Here is an 18,602-nt window from a genome sequence, read left to right on the forward strand (position 1 = left end):
CTATGCTTTTACTAGACTTTAAATGTCTGTTCATATGTCCAAAAAAACTAGCTGACACAATTTAAACACCAACAAGACATATTATGTCACTCCCAACCTAATCTTTTTGTCCTCTCCTACACTGACACAAAGACACACTCCTTGCTGCTCCACCAAACACAAGCATGTACACTTACCCATAACTGATGTTGAAGGTTTGGAGACAATGCTTGCAGGTGTCTCTGTTTCCTGCTTCCTGTCCCCACAATCAAAGATGCCTTTGGAAACTGCATCAATTATCTTGTCAACATTGCTCATTGAAGATGAGGAATCATCTGAGCCTTGCGCTTGTTCTTCTTGAAGGTCCTTAAATCCCAACTCTGGTGCCTGTGCACGTTGATGGAGATGGGTTGGTGGGCCCTGAAAAGATTCCTGGGTCCTAGCAGCCAGTGGCTCGTTAGATTCTGATATGCGCTTGTTCCTACCACGCACAAGACGCAAGATAGGGCTTGGTTCAGGTCTTTGTTCTTGTTCACTATCTTCAAACTCGTATATATTCTCTTTGGATATAGGCTTGGTAGATGACAACATGTTGGATGCCTTCCAATCTTCAAAACTAGTGTGTACAATATCAATCCCTTCACTTTCCCTTCCTCCTGAACGGCCTTTGTGCAGTGCATCCTCTCTTCGTTTGCCTCTTCCCATCTCTAATTTTTCAAGCTTAACCACTGGTGAGCTGAACTCTGTCATTTTGGGTGAGCCACGTCCTCTAGAAGCTGGTGGATTCTTTGGTGACTGGCCACCTCTAGCTCCTCGTGGTGAAGACCCCGACCTTGAACTGCGTGGAGATGGTATATTCATTCCTAGTCCTCTGTCCATAGCTATGTAATCTGTGGGCTTGCGAGTACGAGTAGATCGCTGTGACTTGTATGGACTTGTGACTGATGCAGAGTTCTGCTGTGCAGGAGATTTATCCTCAGAATCAGACCCAAACTGAAATTGGTTTTTACCACTTCGATCATCCATGCTGGTTGGTGTAACCTGGTCTTCAAGATTTATTACCAACTCAGCCTCACCATAAGAAGAGTCTAAATCAGTTTTCGACTCTGGACTGGCTAAATCATCTTTCACAATGCTCTGCTGCCAAGGAGGTATGACAGGTCCTGAGGCAGCAATAGGAACTGGTGCCTGAGGCTGCAAATCAGCCACTGGGGATGGAGGTGGTTGGTTTGATTTGTTCATTTTCTCCAATACTTCTCTGATCACACCTCCTCGCCCTCGCCTTCCTCTCCCCCGAGAAGAATTGTTGCGGCGACGTGGACTCTTCATAATCTGAGGCTGGTCTTCTTGAGCAGTGCAATGGAAGCTACTGACTGCTGATTCTACAACTAATCCAGTCTCCTCTTCATCCATTTGTGCATCAAAATCATAGGCATCAATAGGGTTCTTTCTTGTCTCAGATCCATCTATTCGTGGTAAATCAGGTTCTGGCGGTAAGTTAGATTCACCAAAGACATGGACTGCTGCAGACTCACCAAAGACATGGACTGCTGCAGACTCGCCAGATGTGTAAGCCTTGCTGTCATTTATAGGCATATCCTGCTGGTATTGGGATGGGATATTTAAGTCCTCTTTATGGGGAGGTTCCTTTGCAGCTTTGGGTTTATTTTGCCTCTTAGCTCTGCGCTGCCCTTTTTTGCTAGTTTCTGGGGTCACTTCTGGATGTGTTTCAGCTTCTTGTGGGACTTCCTGATGTTCTGTGACAGAAAGGGACTCTTCCTGTGCATCTGGTTGTGAAGAATTATGAGGTGCCTCAGATGCCTCTGGGATTTCAGATTCTGATGTCTCTGGCTTGCTCTGGATGGAGGTTGGGTCCAGCAGGGTTGCTGCTGCAGGAGATGTTAAGGTGGCTCCAGTGTTCATAACTTCAGAGACTTCTGAAGGTATTCCAGCCATCTGGATATTTTCTCCAACACCGTATGTGTACTGGCTTTCTTCTTCAAAACCAAGGAGGCACTCTACGGCACGGGCTGCTTCATCCGAAGCTGCCTGCATGGCTAGCTCATCTCTTTCCAATGGTGATACCAATGTGCCCTCCCCATCTTCGATCTGCTTCTGAGCCGATTGTAGGGTGTCTGTAATGGTGCTGGCTGCTTTCTCAGCATTATCGATTTCAGAAATAACTTTTGTTTCACTATTTTCTGTCTTGGTAACAACATCCACACTACTGTCTACAACAGCTGGCTCAGGTACCTGAGGTTTGGAGACAGAAGGCCCTGTAGGTTCCTTTTTGTTTACAACTGCAGATTTTGCTTCTAGCTTTAGAACTGTAGGTAGCTTGGAGTCTTGTGTGAGATGGGGTGAATGGGTGTCCCTGTTAGTTCTAGCCTCTGAAAAAAGAGGAGAGGAATCCTTTAGGATCTCATCCTCAAAAGAGTACCGTCTGTCTGGGAAAATAGCTTTCTTGTCAATCACATCTTGCAAGAGCACAGTTTCATCCCTCAGTGCATTGGTTGCCTCAAGGCTTGATTCCACAGCAGCAAGAGGATCAATTTCTTTGGAACTTTTTCTTTCAGATTTTTCTTTTTTCTTTTTCATTTTCTTTTTTACGCCCTTCTCTCCAGCATTCTGAATCTTGTCAGTATTCAAACTGTCAATGTCGGACTTCTCTCCTAATTCATCCAGTTCTGCTTTGAAGGCATATTCTGGTATATCAATCAGTGGTTTGGGCTTTTGGTCAATAGAGGAATCACTGGCAGTCAATGCTGGTGCCGACTCTGTATCTTTTGGAAATACTGGTGCATCCCATGAAGCTGGTTTTGGTTTATCTTCCTCTGCAATTGGAACAGAATTGTTATCAGCAGCATCTTTTCCATCTGCAAGAGTACCGTCATCTGAGACTGATGGACCTGTTTGCACAGAATCATTTGACTGATCCTTTGACTGTTTCTTGTCCTTTTCTTTATCATCCTTCTCTCTGGAGTCCTCAAGCTTAGGAACACTGTCTCTCTTCTTTGGAAGCACAGGTGCAGGATGACCCCAAAAACTGACAAATTCGTCTTCAGGTTCCATGTGTTCTGGAGCTGCTGGTTCTGAGTCCACCTCTGGTTCAGGTTCTTTGGTTTGTTCTGCTTCCAGTAAGCATGGTTCAAAACCAATTATAGGATGACTCTTTTCAGTGACTTCCTTCTTTTTCTTCTTTTTCCTCTTGGCTTTACACTTTCCAGTATCATCAATGCTAGAGTTCTCAGGTGATGCTTCTGACATCTTATCCTCCACTATTTCTTTAAGATTTTGTTGCTCTTCTCTTTCCATGTCCTCTGCTAGAGTTTGCAGTATAGGTTCACGCTGAGCTTCCTTTGCCAGTAAAGATGATGATGCACCTGTGTGTAGATCAGTCTTATTCTGCCCTTTCTTTTTACCTTTCTTCTCTTTCTTTTCTTTATCCAATTTTGTACCATCTTTCTTTGATTCAGGTACAGCAGTTTCTGTCACTGGCTTCTTGCCAGCTGTTTGTGGCGACATCTTAACTTCGCTGGCAGAAGTAGCAGCAGCCATTTTTTGAGTGGGTGGTTTGCTTCCTTCATTTTCTGGCATATCAGTTTTGCTAGACTTTCCATCTTTCTGACGAGGCTTTTTCTTTTCCTTTTCTGTTTTAATGGATTTGGTACCTTTCTCTGCCTTTACCACTTCCTTAATTACAGGCTCTTCCACAACTTCTTGTCTTGAGACAGCATGTGGCAGCTCTTTCTCACTGTCAGCCCTGCTGAGTGAGGTGTTGTCTAGTCCAGGTTTATGGCTGTCTACCCTTGGCTTCTTTTTCTTGATCACTGTCTTCTCCTTCTCTGATTTAGACTTAGTCTGCATGACCATATTCTCCTGATTTGGAACATCATTATCAACACTCTTCAGCTTGGCTCCTCCCTCCTTTTTCTTATTTTTGTCTTCTTCTTCAACCAATTTGTCTTTTATTCCTTCTTCTACAGAGATATTGCTGCTCTGATGTCCACTGTTTTCTGATGTTGATACAAGCATGCTGTTCTCTTCGTCAGCAATGGAATTCTTATTCTCATTTTTTACAACAGCTGCTTTTTCTTTCTTCTCTTTCTCAGAACCTTTGTTTTTCTTGTCGGATAGCTTTTCTTTTTTCTCAGTAAGGTTGTCCTTACTCTGGGATAGCTTTTGCTTCTTGGCTGGAACTTCATCTGTCTTTTTCTGTTTGACAATCTGCTTTTCATCTACCTTCTTCTTTCTTTTGGTCTTTTTCGAGGGTTCAGCATCCATTTTCTCCACTTCATCATTGGTGTCTTCGGTCATGCTGATATCTGAAGTAATTGAGAATGCAGTGACAGTGGGTTTAGTAAGGATATGTAGGTCAGGAGAATCAGAATCATTAGACTCTTCAATAGACTTGCTCTTTTTCGGTGGCTTCTTTGGCTTGACTTTCTTGTCTGGTTTTGCTGCCACTTTTGGCTTGGATGGTGGTCTCTCGGGCGAACTCTTTTTCCCATTGTCTTCTTCAGAGTCTGAAGACGAATCAAAAATCTGACGGAACTTTTTCTCCTGTGATGATTTTGGTTTTGCTTTGGAGATTCTTAACAAAGCCTCTTCATCTTCCTCAACATCATCATCATCAGATGAAGAAGACAATACAAAAGCTCGCTTCTTCTTTGCTGCTGATGGCAGAGGAGGCTGTTGCTTCTGATTTTGTTTGGGTTTTATTTCAATTCTAGAGCCAGAATCTGAGCTATGAGAGTCTGAATCTAGCGACAAATTTTCTTGGTCACTTTCTTCTGAAGAGCTGTCCTCAAGAATTGATCTGGATGACTTGCTCTTCTTAGCTGAGCCCCGACGTGACTTTAACTGTGTAAGCTTTTTCCGTGTATCTTCTGACACCTCCTTGACCTGCTGCACTTTGTTACAAGACCGTCGCTTAATGGTGTCATACATGGATGTATAGACAGGCTCTTCAAGCATGTGATATGGAAAGTCATCTATCTCTTCTGGTGGCTTCTTTTTGGACTTGGCTAATTCACTTTCCTTTTTCTTTTCTTTAGCATCTTTCCTCTGCTTTTCTTTTTCTTTCTCTTTTTTCTGTCTCTCCTTTTCTCTATCCCTTTCTTTTTCTTTCTCCTTTTCTTTATCTTTATCTTCCTCTTCCTTCTCTTTTTTTTCCTTATCCTTGCTTTTACTTTTAGAAGTGTTTTTAGAAAGCCCAGTTTTCTCATCTTTATTTTTGCTGGATTTGGAGTCTTTGCCTTCTTTGTTAGATTTAAAGGAGGCAGCTTTAGTTGAAGTGCTACACTGTTTTTGATCATCTGCTTGCACTTTCTGATCTTTAGGGGTGTTTAACTTCTCCTTCTTTGCTTCGGGGTTTTCAGCTTTGGGTTTTGCTTCATGTTTATTGTCGTGCTTGTCTCTTGATTTGTTTCTCTCTTTTTCCTTTTCATGGATCTCACTTATTTTCTTGTCCTTTTTGTCCTTTTCTTCTGCCTTCTTTTCATCTTGTTTACCAAGGTTTTTCTTCTCATCTTTGGTAGCCTCTCCCTTCTCTAGCACCTTTTTTTCAGAGCTAACTTTCCTGACAAAAGAATCATCTTTTTCTTTCTTTTCTCTCTTGTTTGCATCATGTCTGTCCTTTGACTTATTTTTCACTTCACTCTCCACACTAAGTTCACGAAGTTTATTTTTGCCCTCTACCTCACCACTAAGGTCTTTTAAAACTTCTTTCTTGCCTTCTTCCCTATGCTTAGATTTTGATTTATGACCATCTAATTCACTGCCCTTTCGATGACACTCTCCATCTTTGCCTTTATCTGCCACATCTTTTTCTTTGTTTTTTGCTTGGGATTCTGCAAGGTCAGAGCTCTTCCCATGAGACTCCTTGCCCTTGGCTTTGGTAGATTGTTCATTATCTTTTAATTTAACTGAATCCACATCTCTACTTTCTCCCTTTACATGGGCATCAGTTTCCTTTTCTTTATATTTATTGTGTGCATCTTTCTTGTCTTTACTTTTTACATGAGAGTCACCATCTTTATTTTTCACAGAAATATCAGAGTCCTTAATCTTTGAGTGTGTGTCAGCAGTTTCCTTGTTTTTGCTGCCATTGTCAGCATCCTTGGTTTTATTGTAAGAATCACTCTCTTTCCCTCTAGTGTGGGTTTCCCCTTCTTTGCTTCGGTTTTTGGAACCCGACTCCGGCCGAACCTTCTCAAGAGCCTTTTGGCTGGAATGGTAATCTTGCCTGCGTTCACTTTCTTTCTTCTCATCTTTTGATGAAGATTTTGTCACTTTCCTTTCTGTGTGAGAATTGGATGATGATGTCTTGGCATGAGAGGATTTCTTTTCTTTTGTCTCTAAATCTTTGTTCGAGGAGTCTGAATGAACTGAATTTTTATCAGAAGCATCATTACTTTTTTCTTTTAATGGCTGTTGTTTTGAATCTGACTTTACTGCCACTGCCTCTGGCTTGATATCAGGTGCAAAGAGGGGATCATGTTTCACACTCTGATCTACAGATTTGCTGTGATTTGTTCCCTTCATAGTCTTGTTTGATTTCTCAGTCTCTGGCCTTGACCTGCTCAATGTGCTATTAGCAGCAGAAGTTGTAGGAGTAGTGACTGTTGTGGCAGTGGAGGAAGTTGCGAAAATGGTGGTTGTTGTAGTGGTGGTGGTGGTAATAGTGGCAGAGGACAATGAAGTTGTAGGTGATGTAGAAGAGGTAGTGGGTGTGGATAAGATCACAGACTGATATGGCCCTGAGGATGGACTGACCAAAGATGCATTTGTAAGTGGAGGCTGCTTCCGTGTCATTTCAAACTCCTCCATCATCTGGAACACACCATCCCAGTGTTTATTACTTGCAGAGTCCTTCTCTGCATTTTTAACAGATGCTGTGTCAATTTCCTGGCCTTTCTGCTCTTGTACAAGCCCTGATGGCACAGGTGATAACCTTGACATGCTTGGTTCAGCTGCATGCAGATGATCTCCAGGTTTACCCAGGCTTGCAAGTGGTCTTGAACAAACTGTTGAAACCACTGAATGGGTTGTAACCAGAGTCTCTTTTTTAGGTAACAGGGAGGCACCTGAAGTGGGATTGTTAGCTGCAGCTGCAGGGGAATGTGTATTGACAGATACTGGTTCTACTACCCGTGGGCTCCTGCTTCCATTGGGATACCAAGCATTCTCAGGCCTAAGTGAGGGCAATGTCTGTTCCAAACTTAAAGGTAACCCCTGACTATCAGAAGCCTGGTGGTTACTAGAGAATGCAATAGGAATGGCTGATACAGTCTGACCTTGAGTCCGTAGATTCTGATTCTCAAAAGATAGGATTTTGGGACCATCTTGCAAGCTGCTGTACATTAGACTTGGTGCCATGAAACATCTGTCTTGTGAGGTTGCCACAAAGGTGCCCTGCTCACCAATATGCAACTGTGAAGATGGCGCAGCCACATCAGGCAGTCCATTTCCTGCAGCATATGGAGACCGCATGCCACCCACACCTGTGTATGTGATGTGTGTCAGCACTGGATGGCGTGGTGAAGCAGCTCCGAGGTTTGGGCTGCCTCCTGGCACTCCCAGGCTACCAAGACCAGGTGAATGGTGTGAGTGGTGAGGACTTGAAGTTGTCACCATCATCATCTGTTGACCTGCCGTTGTGGTAGTGGTGGTAGTTGGTAGATTCATTGATGCAGACGTGGTTACAGGTGGGTGAAAAACTGCAGAAGATGTGATGATAGAACTGTCTGAAATGGCAGATAAGGCTCTGCCAGACAGGCTAATTCCAGGAAATGTAGGCATCTCCTTCACGGCTGCTTTTGTGTGCATTGATAACATTGGCCTGCCTGTTATGTCTTGTGGCAAGGGAGAATCTTCCTTCATGTTCAGCTGGCCCAAGCGTTGAAAATCTTGATCCAGAATGCTTGGCTTGGACAGCAACTGCTGAACTATCACAGACGGCTCAGATTTGCGCTCTGGAACTAAGCAGCCTTGGCCCGACGTCTCCGTGTCCAAACGTTTTCTTATTCGGAATTTAGAATAAAGAGAAGACGAAAGACTGCTTGCTGAACCTGATAAGCCTGAGCCCCCTACTGTTGGGGAAGGAAGAAGAGAGAGATCTGATGCTTTGTTCATTGTGGTTAGTTGCATGATCTCATCTACCATGCGAATCCGATCTTCCAGTGATGGCTCACCAGATTTAGACATTTCATCTTCACTGGTATCAGACAAGCTGTCATCAACATCCATCAAAGATAAAAGACCTGGCTCATCTGGTTTTATACCAAGCCTGCTACTTTCATCATCACTCAGCTCTTTACTTGAAGGGGACAAAGGAGCTTGCTGTTGCCAATCATTCAAAGGAGAGGAAGGCTTAGGTGAACTTTTTTCTGTCAAACTTTCAGAGTTATTGGACTCCACATCTGGAGGGTCCTCACTTACTGCAGGACTGAAACAAGCCTCAGCCTCAGGACTTGGTCTGAATTTTGGGCTCCATGGTCTTTTTTCTGCAATAAACACTCCAGAGGAGTTTGTCAGGAAAGGCTTCACCCCTTTTTTAAGTTTTTCACGATCTGACACTGTTGTAGACACCCTGCTATTATATCCGGTTGTACTCTCCAATCTCTTCTGAAAGCTGTCAGAAACAGAAGTACTTTCACTCGCATTCTTCAAAGGCTTGATCACCTCCTTTGCAGAAGAAATGAAGTCTTTAGAATCAGCACTTTCTGCCTCCAAAGATGGCTTTCGACTTGACAGATTGTTACCACAACCACTGGATGTTTCTAGCAACACATTTCGGCTATCCTTGTCTTTGTTGAAAGTTCTATTTTCATCAACATACAAATCACTGACACTCCCACTGCCATCTTTACGGAAAGGATGCTTGTGCACAGATGAAGATACATCCCCGGTCACATCCTGCAAACCTACTTTCCTGCGTTTACTATCAGATGGACCATTGGAAGTGGTGTCCAACACAGAATCTCCGCCAACATTAGGTTTGTCCAATTCACCACCACCTGATCGTCCTTCACTTGCTTTCAAAGCATTTAGTTTTTCACGGTGTTTTTCTTTCAGCCGTGACTCCATTCTGGCAATTTGCTCCATCTGTTTACGGCAACTCTGCTTGGAATCAATCGTTTTCATCAGTTCTTCCATAGAAGCAGCATCACCTTGTTCAATGGCTTCTCTCACAGCTACAGACTTGGTGGTGCCACATATGCTGGTGCCAAAGTTGCCAATATTGGCATCATCATCAACACCAATGTCACTTGGGAGAACTCCCTCTTCTAACTGTTCCAGTTTGTCTAGCAAGGCCTGTTTCTTGCGCTGGAGGTTAAGTAGGTCAGCTTCACTTACAGAGCCATTTTCTGACTCTGGATGACTTCCAGAGGAACCAGGGCTGCTAAGTGTTCCCTCCAACCCTTTAAGCCGAAGTTTATCTGATTTCACAGGCTTGTTTAGTCCTTTGCTACTACCTAAACGACGATGCTGTTTACGATCAGTCTTTTGCTGGCGTTGGCGTTCTGCTGGAGTGAGTTTCAGTGTTAGGGTTCCAACACTCAAACCCTGATCCGACTTCCTCTTGTTAGTTGCTGAATCTTCATGGATACGTTTTCGCACATTGGACTTCTCTGGCAAACTCACTTCAGAAACAACCTTTGATGATGAAGATGAGGCTGCAGCAGTTGCAGCCTGATTGACCCACACACTTTTGAGCTTTGGTTTGGATTCTATCACAGAGTATGTGGGGGTGTAGTCATTATCATTGTCTTTCTCCCTCGTATAGTAGTTTCTGTAGACAGGTTCTTCTTCCTGAGTGGGTGTAGGAGGAGTCATGGAACCCAAGTCATTGTCAAAACCAACAATGTTACCATGGCCACCATCTGTGAACACTGGCGATCGTCTGCCACGAATCTCCCCAGCATCAGTACTACTCAGTCTGTCCACAATTTTGTCATCTTTATCCTTATCATACTTGTCTCTATAACCTTTCTCCTCTACCATGCGTGTCACAAAGCGTTCTGAACGGTAAGAGTTGTGTTCACTTCCAGGGCTGGAACTACGAGTCACAGAATAAATATCCACTTGTCGTTCTTTTCCATCGTAGCGGTCCAGTGAAACTTCTCGTGATGATCTGTGGGAACGATCTTCAAAGGATTGGTGGGAATCATCTCCACCACGGCGTGGTGAGCTTCCTCGTTCACGTCTTTCTCGCTGGCTATGACCATACTCGCGTAGCTCCTGTTCATAGTCATCCACATTCTTGAAAAATGCACCGGACTGGCTAAAGTCAGATGACTGGCGACTGAAATCAGAAACACATTTACAAAAATAAGGATGTGTCTTGTTCTGTTTTATACACATGAATATAACATGCATATTACATATCCATACTTCACCCATTATTCTGTATAACTCTTCTTTCTTTCATAAATTCGTGGCATATAAACAGAACTTATTTTTCACGAAGTAATATTAAGCACTTAATATTTATTAAACCTTTAAAATCTACTAAAAATGTTTTAGTTGTTCTGCTTATTGCTTATTCAATTTCTTCTCAAACTAAGCATCACATAGAACACTTGAATATTTGTGTCAACATCTTCAACGGTACATACAACAAGCTGAAAATTACTAATTATATTGCATGCAAGAAGTATGAAAACACTTCTGTTAAACTTCTGACAGTGCAAATTTCTAGCTACCTGCTTCTGCGGGCAGGTGAGAAGTCCTCTTGAAATGACCCATCTTCATAGTTCCTACTTCTGCCACGGCTTCTATTTCTGGAATAAGTTGTACCTTGGTTGTTAGATGTTGCAACTCGAGAACGGTTTCTGCAATAAAATACTTGAGTCAGAATCGAGAAAAAAACATCACCACATGTTTTGATGAATCTTAAAACATTAATATACTCCTGTGCATTTATGCTTTCTTCACCCTACCATCTCTACTCCTTTCTCCTGTTCATCTACAAAAGATTCACTCACAGTAATGCCCAGAGTTATTTTTAACTATCAGGATAATCCCAAGAAAGTACTCACTCATCGGAAAATCCCTCCTGAAACTCAAAGCTACGTTGTCGGAATTTATGCAAGCCTCTTTCATCTGGTCTGTCAGCTGATCTTAGTTGCCCAGTTTTCTCCATTTTGTCCAAAAAGTTGTTCTGGCATTCACGGCTAGCAAAGTCAATCTGCAATGAAAAAGACCAAATTTTCTCTTGCAATCCATTGATGCTCTCCAAAATATGTTTGGGTAACTTCTGAGATTCAAATTAAAATCAAGCTAACTATGCTAATCACTCAAGAAATCGGTAATCTGACTAGCCAAACTTGGCTGTACACTGTACACTAGCCAGCCAATATCTAAAAAAGGAGTTGAATTTTCTATACTTACACTGAACACCATGAAAAAAAGGAAAAATGTAATACAAAGAATATAGCCTTAGTGATTGTTGAATGCTAAATAGATCTGTCAAATTTGTACAAATTTCTCATTCATCAAGGTCCAACCCAAATCACTCTCACCAAGGTAAACATATTTAAGAACTCACTCTCTCCCTCATGTTAAAAAAACATAATTAAATTTCTTTTCCTGCAATGGAACTTTCTCTTACCATGATCTTCTTTTTGCCAAGTGTTCTGTTTCTCATCTCAGACACAGCGTACTGAGAATCATCAAGATTTGTGAAGAAAACTAGGGCTCGCCATTTTGACCGATCTATGAAAAGGTATGTTATCTCTCCATATCTTCTAAATACACGAAAAAGGAATTTTTCATGCAGTATCTCAGCCACATTGTCAATCCAAACACAGTTTGTTGGCATGCTCTTGCCAAATCCAAGCTGTAAACGAAAGACACATTATAAATCTACGAGGTGGAGTAGCACTACATTTACTGAACACAGGCTTATTAATGAAAATCTACCAAAACAAGGATCAGTTTCAGTTACTTTGTGTTGCATTTCCCTTCAATATCCAAAAATTAAAGGTCTCATAGCAATAATGATAACACAAAATAGCTCACACCTTACTTTCATTCCACACCATCTGCATTTCTTCATGATATTAAATAATACTAAAAGCAAATGGGCCTTCTAACCTTAATTTTGTTGGCTCCAATATGTTCTCCTTCCATTTCCCGCAGTGCACGTACAACACTAACAATATCAGTGTATTGCACAAAGGCATAAGCAGATGCTGCACCCTGTCGCTTGATGTCAACATCCTACAGGTACACAAGCACATGCAGCAAGTCAGCAGATCTGGCAAAACTACTAAACATTATAATTATCTGAAAATTTTTGAATACTTTTTAGGTCCTACATCCTGTCTCAAGAAATGCAGCATAATACTACTTCCCAACCACAAATATGAAAAACAAATTTATTTACATGTACACTCTCAATTTTATGGCAAAATGCATTTTTTGTCTTGGACATAGTGTGCTGTTGTTTCTTTAAACTTTGCCAATACCCCTTCTTCCTCGCTTTGTGTGATCGATAACTATGATTCCCACTGGTGTCTATGCTCAGTTAAAAAAATAAGAAAAAAGTTCTGCTTCTGTTCAACTATAAGTATTTTAATCTGGTCTTATTCCCAAAGATATTCATGAGAACTACCAAAGACCAAAAAAAAAAAAAAACATGAAGAGACTGGGATGCACATGTGCAATATGACTACTGGCAGTATTATATAAAAGAGGCAGATAAAATATGTGTATACTCACAATAATTTCACCAAAAACACTAAATTTATCAAGAAGATCTTGTACTGTTGTGTCCTTTTCAAGATTGCCTACAAACAGTGTGCGTGTGGCTTTAGGGTGATATTCATCCATGTCTGTCTCATTAGTTCGAATGTCACCATCTTCCACTTCTGTTTGTAAATATATAAAAAAAATATTTCTTCAATATATCTCCTTTTGTCTCAGTATGCAACACAACCAGCAGTCAAAACCTTTGATGAAAAACACCATATGACTGTTGTTTTAAGCATTATTCTTAAACTGATCTTATTTCTTTACACAGAGCACAAAAAATGCTGCATGCTATGGTTTACACAATGCAGCAATCTTATATGGATCAATATGGCAGAACAAAAGTATTGCGCTGGTTAATATTGCAACTACCAGTGAATAAATTTCTAATTTCTCTATTTGATGATAAAGTTGTATACTTAGTCACTACAGCTAAGCTTAACACCATCCATCTCTTTGCAAAGAAGTATGGCATGTTCATAGCCTTGATGCTTAAAAAACTGTGAAACTCTGTGCCAAAACTTGTGCTTTTTTTGGCTCTTAAAAATATCTTTCCTTACTACATTACTAATTTTTGTCAATGTTAATATTGTCATATTCCTAAAGGTAAAGATGAGTATTCTGAAAGTAAATATGAATAAAGAAACAAATTATCTGCTACATATTCCTAGTTTTTCAAGACAGGATAAAGTCTTGCTGATCACGGTTGAAACAAAAAATAGTACTTTTCTTAAATTTGTCAAGAACATTGTTGCTATTCAATTTCTCAAAACACCTAAAACTGTCCTATGGCAAAGACTGTTCTCGCTATTGGTATTACCAATAGAACACAAACATTGATCAGTACACACTGACCTAAAATTTAAAAGGTGTAGCCTTGACATATCATTATCTTATTCTTTCAGCTCAACGAAAATTACATTAGTTAATGTAAGTAACAAACTTACAAGTGGAAAAGAAAATTGTCTATACTTACTGACACCCTCATGAGATGAGACTTTTATTTTAGTGCCAAAAAAGAATTTCCCTTGTGATGCTTCCAAAGCCTTGGCAGCATCCTCGGGTCTGGTAAAAATAGCACACAGAGGGGAAAATCAATAGCTGATGGTAAGGAACTAGCAGGCAAAATTTGTTAAAGGGCAGTGGATGCTAAACAAGAAGGATGGCTACCACCAGTGAACAACAAATTTCTTTACTGTACTTATTGCCAAATGCGTGTAATTAAAAAACTACTTTATCTTCATTACATCTTATAAAGTGAAGTTTTTAACCTACAAAATCAACTCCAAAAATTCAAAATAGAGACTCACTTTCTGAAGCTCACAACAGCGTATCTGTCCCCATTTTCTGTTATGATCTGAACCGATGTCACTTTTCCATGTTTCTTATACTCATGAAACAAGCCATCTCGAAGACTTGAATCTGTATTTGAAGCAAAGAGCCAGTTACACAGAACTGTAGCATAATGCATTTCTTTACAAAAATGGTAATATTTAATAAATGGATCGCACCCTCATACTTCTTTAGAAAGTCTTTTTTTCAGAAAGTAACTTATTTTAATTGCAATGGTACATGTTTACTCTGAAAGTTTCTAAATATCACAAATGTGTTGGATGTTAGACATGAAAATAAATACTAAATTTTCCTTAATGACTGTCTGATATCTGGTTTTTTAGCATAACTAAAACTATAGGGGACATTTTATAAAGTCCTATCTCTAAATTGATAATTTTTCTCTGCAACCTTCATAAGCAAATGCATTTATGCATTTCCAAAGTAACATTTACATCAAGCATTGCACATTACACATCAAGATTTTTCTACACACCTACTTTCTCCACAGCTTAACGAAAACTTTATTTCACTGCATAAGGCATGCATGGAATGAATGTGTGGTCCTAAGTTTTCCCTACTTATAGATGGATGAATATGAAAAAGTTCCTTTGCTTGTCAATGCAAAAGAAGAAATCTACTTGCCACCAAAAGAAAAAAAACCCGTCTGCAGTGAACGAAGACAGTTTATCCCAAACACATTAATACCTACCACTTGATCGTGCAGGAAGACCAGTGATACAGATGCCAAGGGGTCTTCTGTCATGAGGATCATCATAATCTTTTGCTTTGTCTGCTTTGGGATCTTTAATCTCACTGGCCACCGTAGACTTCAGAGTTATAGCTGACTGTGGTCGGCCACTTCCTTGGCTGCTTTCATGGCTGAAATTTATCAGGAACTTTTGATAATTAGTCTCAATTTAATCAAAGTAACTTTAACACAAAGTAAAAGTAAAAGAGTGTCCAATCTAAATTACTATTAAATCTTCATTACAAAAACTATTTATATGAACAACTGATCTTTCAAAACGATTTTTTTTTTTTGGCCAGGTAGGGGGATGGGACCCACACAATTAGTTTCAATAATAATGAGGATATATATATATAGTGCTTTTCTAATGATTTGCTCAGAGCACTTTTCATAAATAATATACAGACTGAATGACCAGCAACCACAGACCTATATTTGCATATAACAGACAATCCTCACTTGTACAACAGATACCCAATCATACACAAAGTAAATTACAAACAAGCGTTATGCACAATCATGGTCAAGACGGGATCACAGTGAAGTTGTCATTCTGAAAAGTAAAGTTCAGGTGGTAAAAGAGTGATGAAGACTGATGGGTAATTCATTCCAAGTTTATAGGGTTTGGTAAGAGAAAGACCTCTATCCATACATCTTTGTAAGCAGGACTCAAAGAATCTTTGTGTCAGGAGATGAGTATAGAAGTCATACAGGCGTATAGATGGGAGTGAGTTCAGAGAGGTACTGAGAACCAGTGCCAGAAAAACCAGAGTAAGTTAAAGTGAAAAGTTTGTAGGCTATAAGATCCATGATAATGCATATATGTTCAGGTGGTCTGCAGATCAGGCAAGCAGCATTATTCTGGATCCTTTAAAGTCTGTCAAGAAGATACTTGTGAATTCCAGCTAAAAGAGAATTACAATAAAATCCTCAAGAGCACAAAGGCACAGATTAGAGTTTTAGTTGCATCAGCGGTGAGGCAAATGGTGCTAATCCTGAAAATTCAGAACTAATCTAGAATGACACCCAAGCTGCAGACAGAGGTGGAGAAGAGAATGGTTGAGTTGTTTACAGAAGAAAGTAAGGGAAAGAAGGATGACTCAGAAATTTCTTTGGACAAGTATCAGTTCAGAGTTTTAGAGTAATTTATCAATTGTTGCAGGTACCTCTGAGATTTAGAATGTGACTTGCTGCTCTCTGATGAATATGTGCGACTGCTTGAAGACCCTGATCTTGACCTTGGAGAACGAGATCGGCTTCTGCTTACAGAGCGAGACACAGAGACAGACTTTTTGTTACGCGTGCTGCTGGTGGTGGACTGTTCTGGAGAACTCCGCGACCTGTCAAAACGTTCCTTCTCTGCAGTTTCCACCTGTGTTCGTGGCACATCTCCATTACCTCGTTCAGACCCATGTCTGTGAAAGCCGCTTCTGCAACAAAGTTAGTCACCAAACATGTTAATGTGGTAATTTTAAGTAAAATATATACTTGAATTAAAATTGATACAAATTACATTCACAAAAATGAGTCAGTGGGCACACAGTAGTAGCTTGATTCCTAAAAAGTGCAAAACATATATATTTTGTATATAGTTGATGTAACCTTTTCCTCAAACTTTCATCTAAGTTGTAAGAGGAACATTTTTTGGATAAAGTAAAAGACTTCTGAAAAGTTGAATGAACTTAAATGCTCCACTTTCGACTTCAAAACATCATCAGTTACATAAGTGGCATCCAAGTTAAATTTTTATTCTGCAAGTTGTCCCTTAGCTATCCTTAACATGTCCTGTCAAGAGAGTTTCATCATACCACTGATGTTGTACCTGCATGCAGGACCAACAGATTGAGGCTGTCCTTTGTTTCAGCTAAGCGACTTTTGAATGCTATTGCGTGCAAATGTAGATCAAATGTAAGCCTCAACCATGATTGTATAAGAGTCTGTTTGGACTCATTGGAGAAGCAGATATGAATGTGTTGTGGTATTTTTGTTTTGTTAGTGTGCTTTCATACAGAGCTGCATCTAACTGCCCTCTGGAATAAATAAAGTCTTATCTTAATCCTTATGACATCACCTAATTTGACATCAGCCACTGCCATCTCCAAAATATGTATAGTCTTTAAGAAATTTTCTGTTCATCAAGATCGCTCTTTGTTTCTTCACCACTTATGTGCTTGAAGCTAAATGGTATACCTTTTATTTACAAAAATAAGATAAACCTTTCAAAACATTCATCTTTTCAGTGTATGACCTGCATATACTCAATCCATGCAGTTTCCAACATTCTACTGAACTGAATTTTAAATGTCCACATTGTTTTAAACAAAATACTGACATTAAATAAATACATATACTTTTTTTTATCAAATTAGTGGTTACCATAATGTATCAGCCAGGTAAACATTTTAAAAATGCTACAAACATAACCTAGACAACATTTCCTTAAAAAAAAAGTAATGCCTACCAATATTTAAAATTAGTTAGCATTGTCAAACTCAATCATCTCTGACACCTGTAAAATTTGCATGAGCCAAAGAAGGGATGTGAGGCAGACAGACAATTCCACTATCTTACTGTACTTCTATGCTACTTCAAAAAAACTGAAAAAATAATTTGGATAGGATGCAATATATGGTGCAAGCTTTACGACTAACCTCAAGGCAGACCATTTGCAATATTTAAGATCTTAAGGATAAGGCACAGAGGAACACAAACATGTCACCAGGGTTATCCACTGGCTCTCAACATCAGCCAGTCCTGTTTTTGACTCCTGGTTATATAAACTCCTGACATGCTTTGCTGCATGTTCCCTCTTTTTGTGTGTGTGTTAGAGAAATATGGTGATATGGAAATTTCAAGGTTGCTTTTTTCACATGGTGGTTTTTCAGCTAAAACTGGCTTATCAGTCATATCATAGCACAAACAGTTACAATAGTGTGATGACTACAGCTGCTCGCACTTGGTACCCTTCACAGATACAATGGTAAATGAACCTATTAAGTCCCAAATATGCCTAAATCAAAACCCAACAAGTGAAAGCATGTCTACTTTTCAGCTGCCAAGAATATGTACCTCATTATTATGGTATTACCAACACTAAAGAAAATGAAATTTTATGTATTTATGTTGCTTGTCAGTTAAAACTGCATTTTCATTTCATTGTTATCTCACGTACCAGTGCTGTGCTTGCCAACATTAAAGTGCTAACTCCATGGTGTTTATATAGGAACCAAACCAAGCAGCTATTAGGGTAAAATAGCTTAATCTACTAAGAAATGTGAAATCATGATTACATGAGATAAAAAATTATTTATATTGATTACATTTATAATATATAAGGTTTCGAACATCGTGCTTAATGGAATTAAATGGTTACTTCACTTTTTTACTGTACAATGCTCAGTCAAATCAAAATAGCTCCACCTCATCCCATCACCTAAAGAAAAAAGTGCCAATGTTGGGATTCTGACAGGATTAAGGTTCCAAAAGACATGGAATCCCTATTATGATACAACATACATATATATCATCTTTAAAGTATCCTGATTGTCAGCCATTAGATAAGTATTCTCACCAAAATCTTGTATATTAATATGAAGACTGCTAGAAGTTTCTTAACTCTTTGCTATAGTATATGTCACAGATGCTGGCTACACATCTTTATTACATGTTTTTAGGACAGTGTACTACTATACTTTGAAAGGTCTAGCTTTGACATTAGACAAAAGAGAATGCTATCCTAGGGAGTAACTGAAGCTATGAGCAAGAAAAGATGGCAATTCAG

At 39.8% G+C, this 18,602-nt stretch overlaps 1 protein-coding gene across 4 annotated transcripts in view; it reads right to left on the bottom strand.

Moving 5' to 3' along the window:
• Positions 1-18,602, bottom strand: part of LOC112557423 (protein split ends-like) — a 45,670-nt gene that overhangs the window by 8,318 nt on the left and 18,750 nt on the right. For all 4 annotated transcript variants that reach the window (XM_025227253.1, XM_025227252.1, XM_025227251.1 and 1 more), the window contains 10 exons: positions 15,988-16,251; positions 14,783-14,952; positions 14,049-14,160; positions 13,715-13,803; positions 12,709-12,857; positions 12,082-12,207; positions 11,597-11,824; positions 11,025-11,173; positions 10,689-10,817; positions 177-10,288 (listed from right to left, as the gene is read on the bottom strand). In XM_025227253.1, coding sequence (XP_025083038.1) covers positions 177-10,288; positions 10,689-10,817; positions 11,025-11,173; positions 11,597-11,824; positions 12,082-12,207; positions 12,709-12,857; positions 13,715-13,803; positions 14,049-14,160; positions 14,783-14,952; positions 15,988-16,251 — 11,528 coding nt within the window. The remainder of the gene's footprint in view (positions 1-176; positions 10,289-10,688; positions 10,818-11,024; positions 11,174-11,596; positions 11,825-12,081; positions 12,208-12,708; positions 12,858-13,714; positions 13,804-14,048; positions 14,161-14,782; positions 14,953-15,987; positions 16,252-18,602) is intronic.

This window comes from Pomacea canaliculata, linkage group LG2 (assembly GCF_003073045.1).
Source record: "Pomacea canaliculata isolate SZHN2017 linkage group LG2, ASM307304v1, whole genome shotgun sequence".
Lineage (NCBI taxonomy): Eukaryota > Metazoa > Mollusca > Gastropoda > Architaenioglossa > Ampullariidae > Pomacea > Pomacea canaliculata.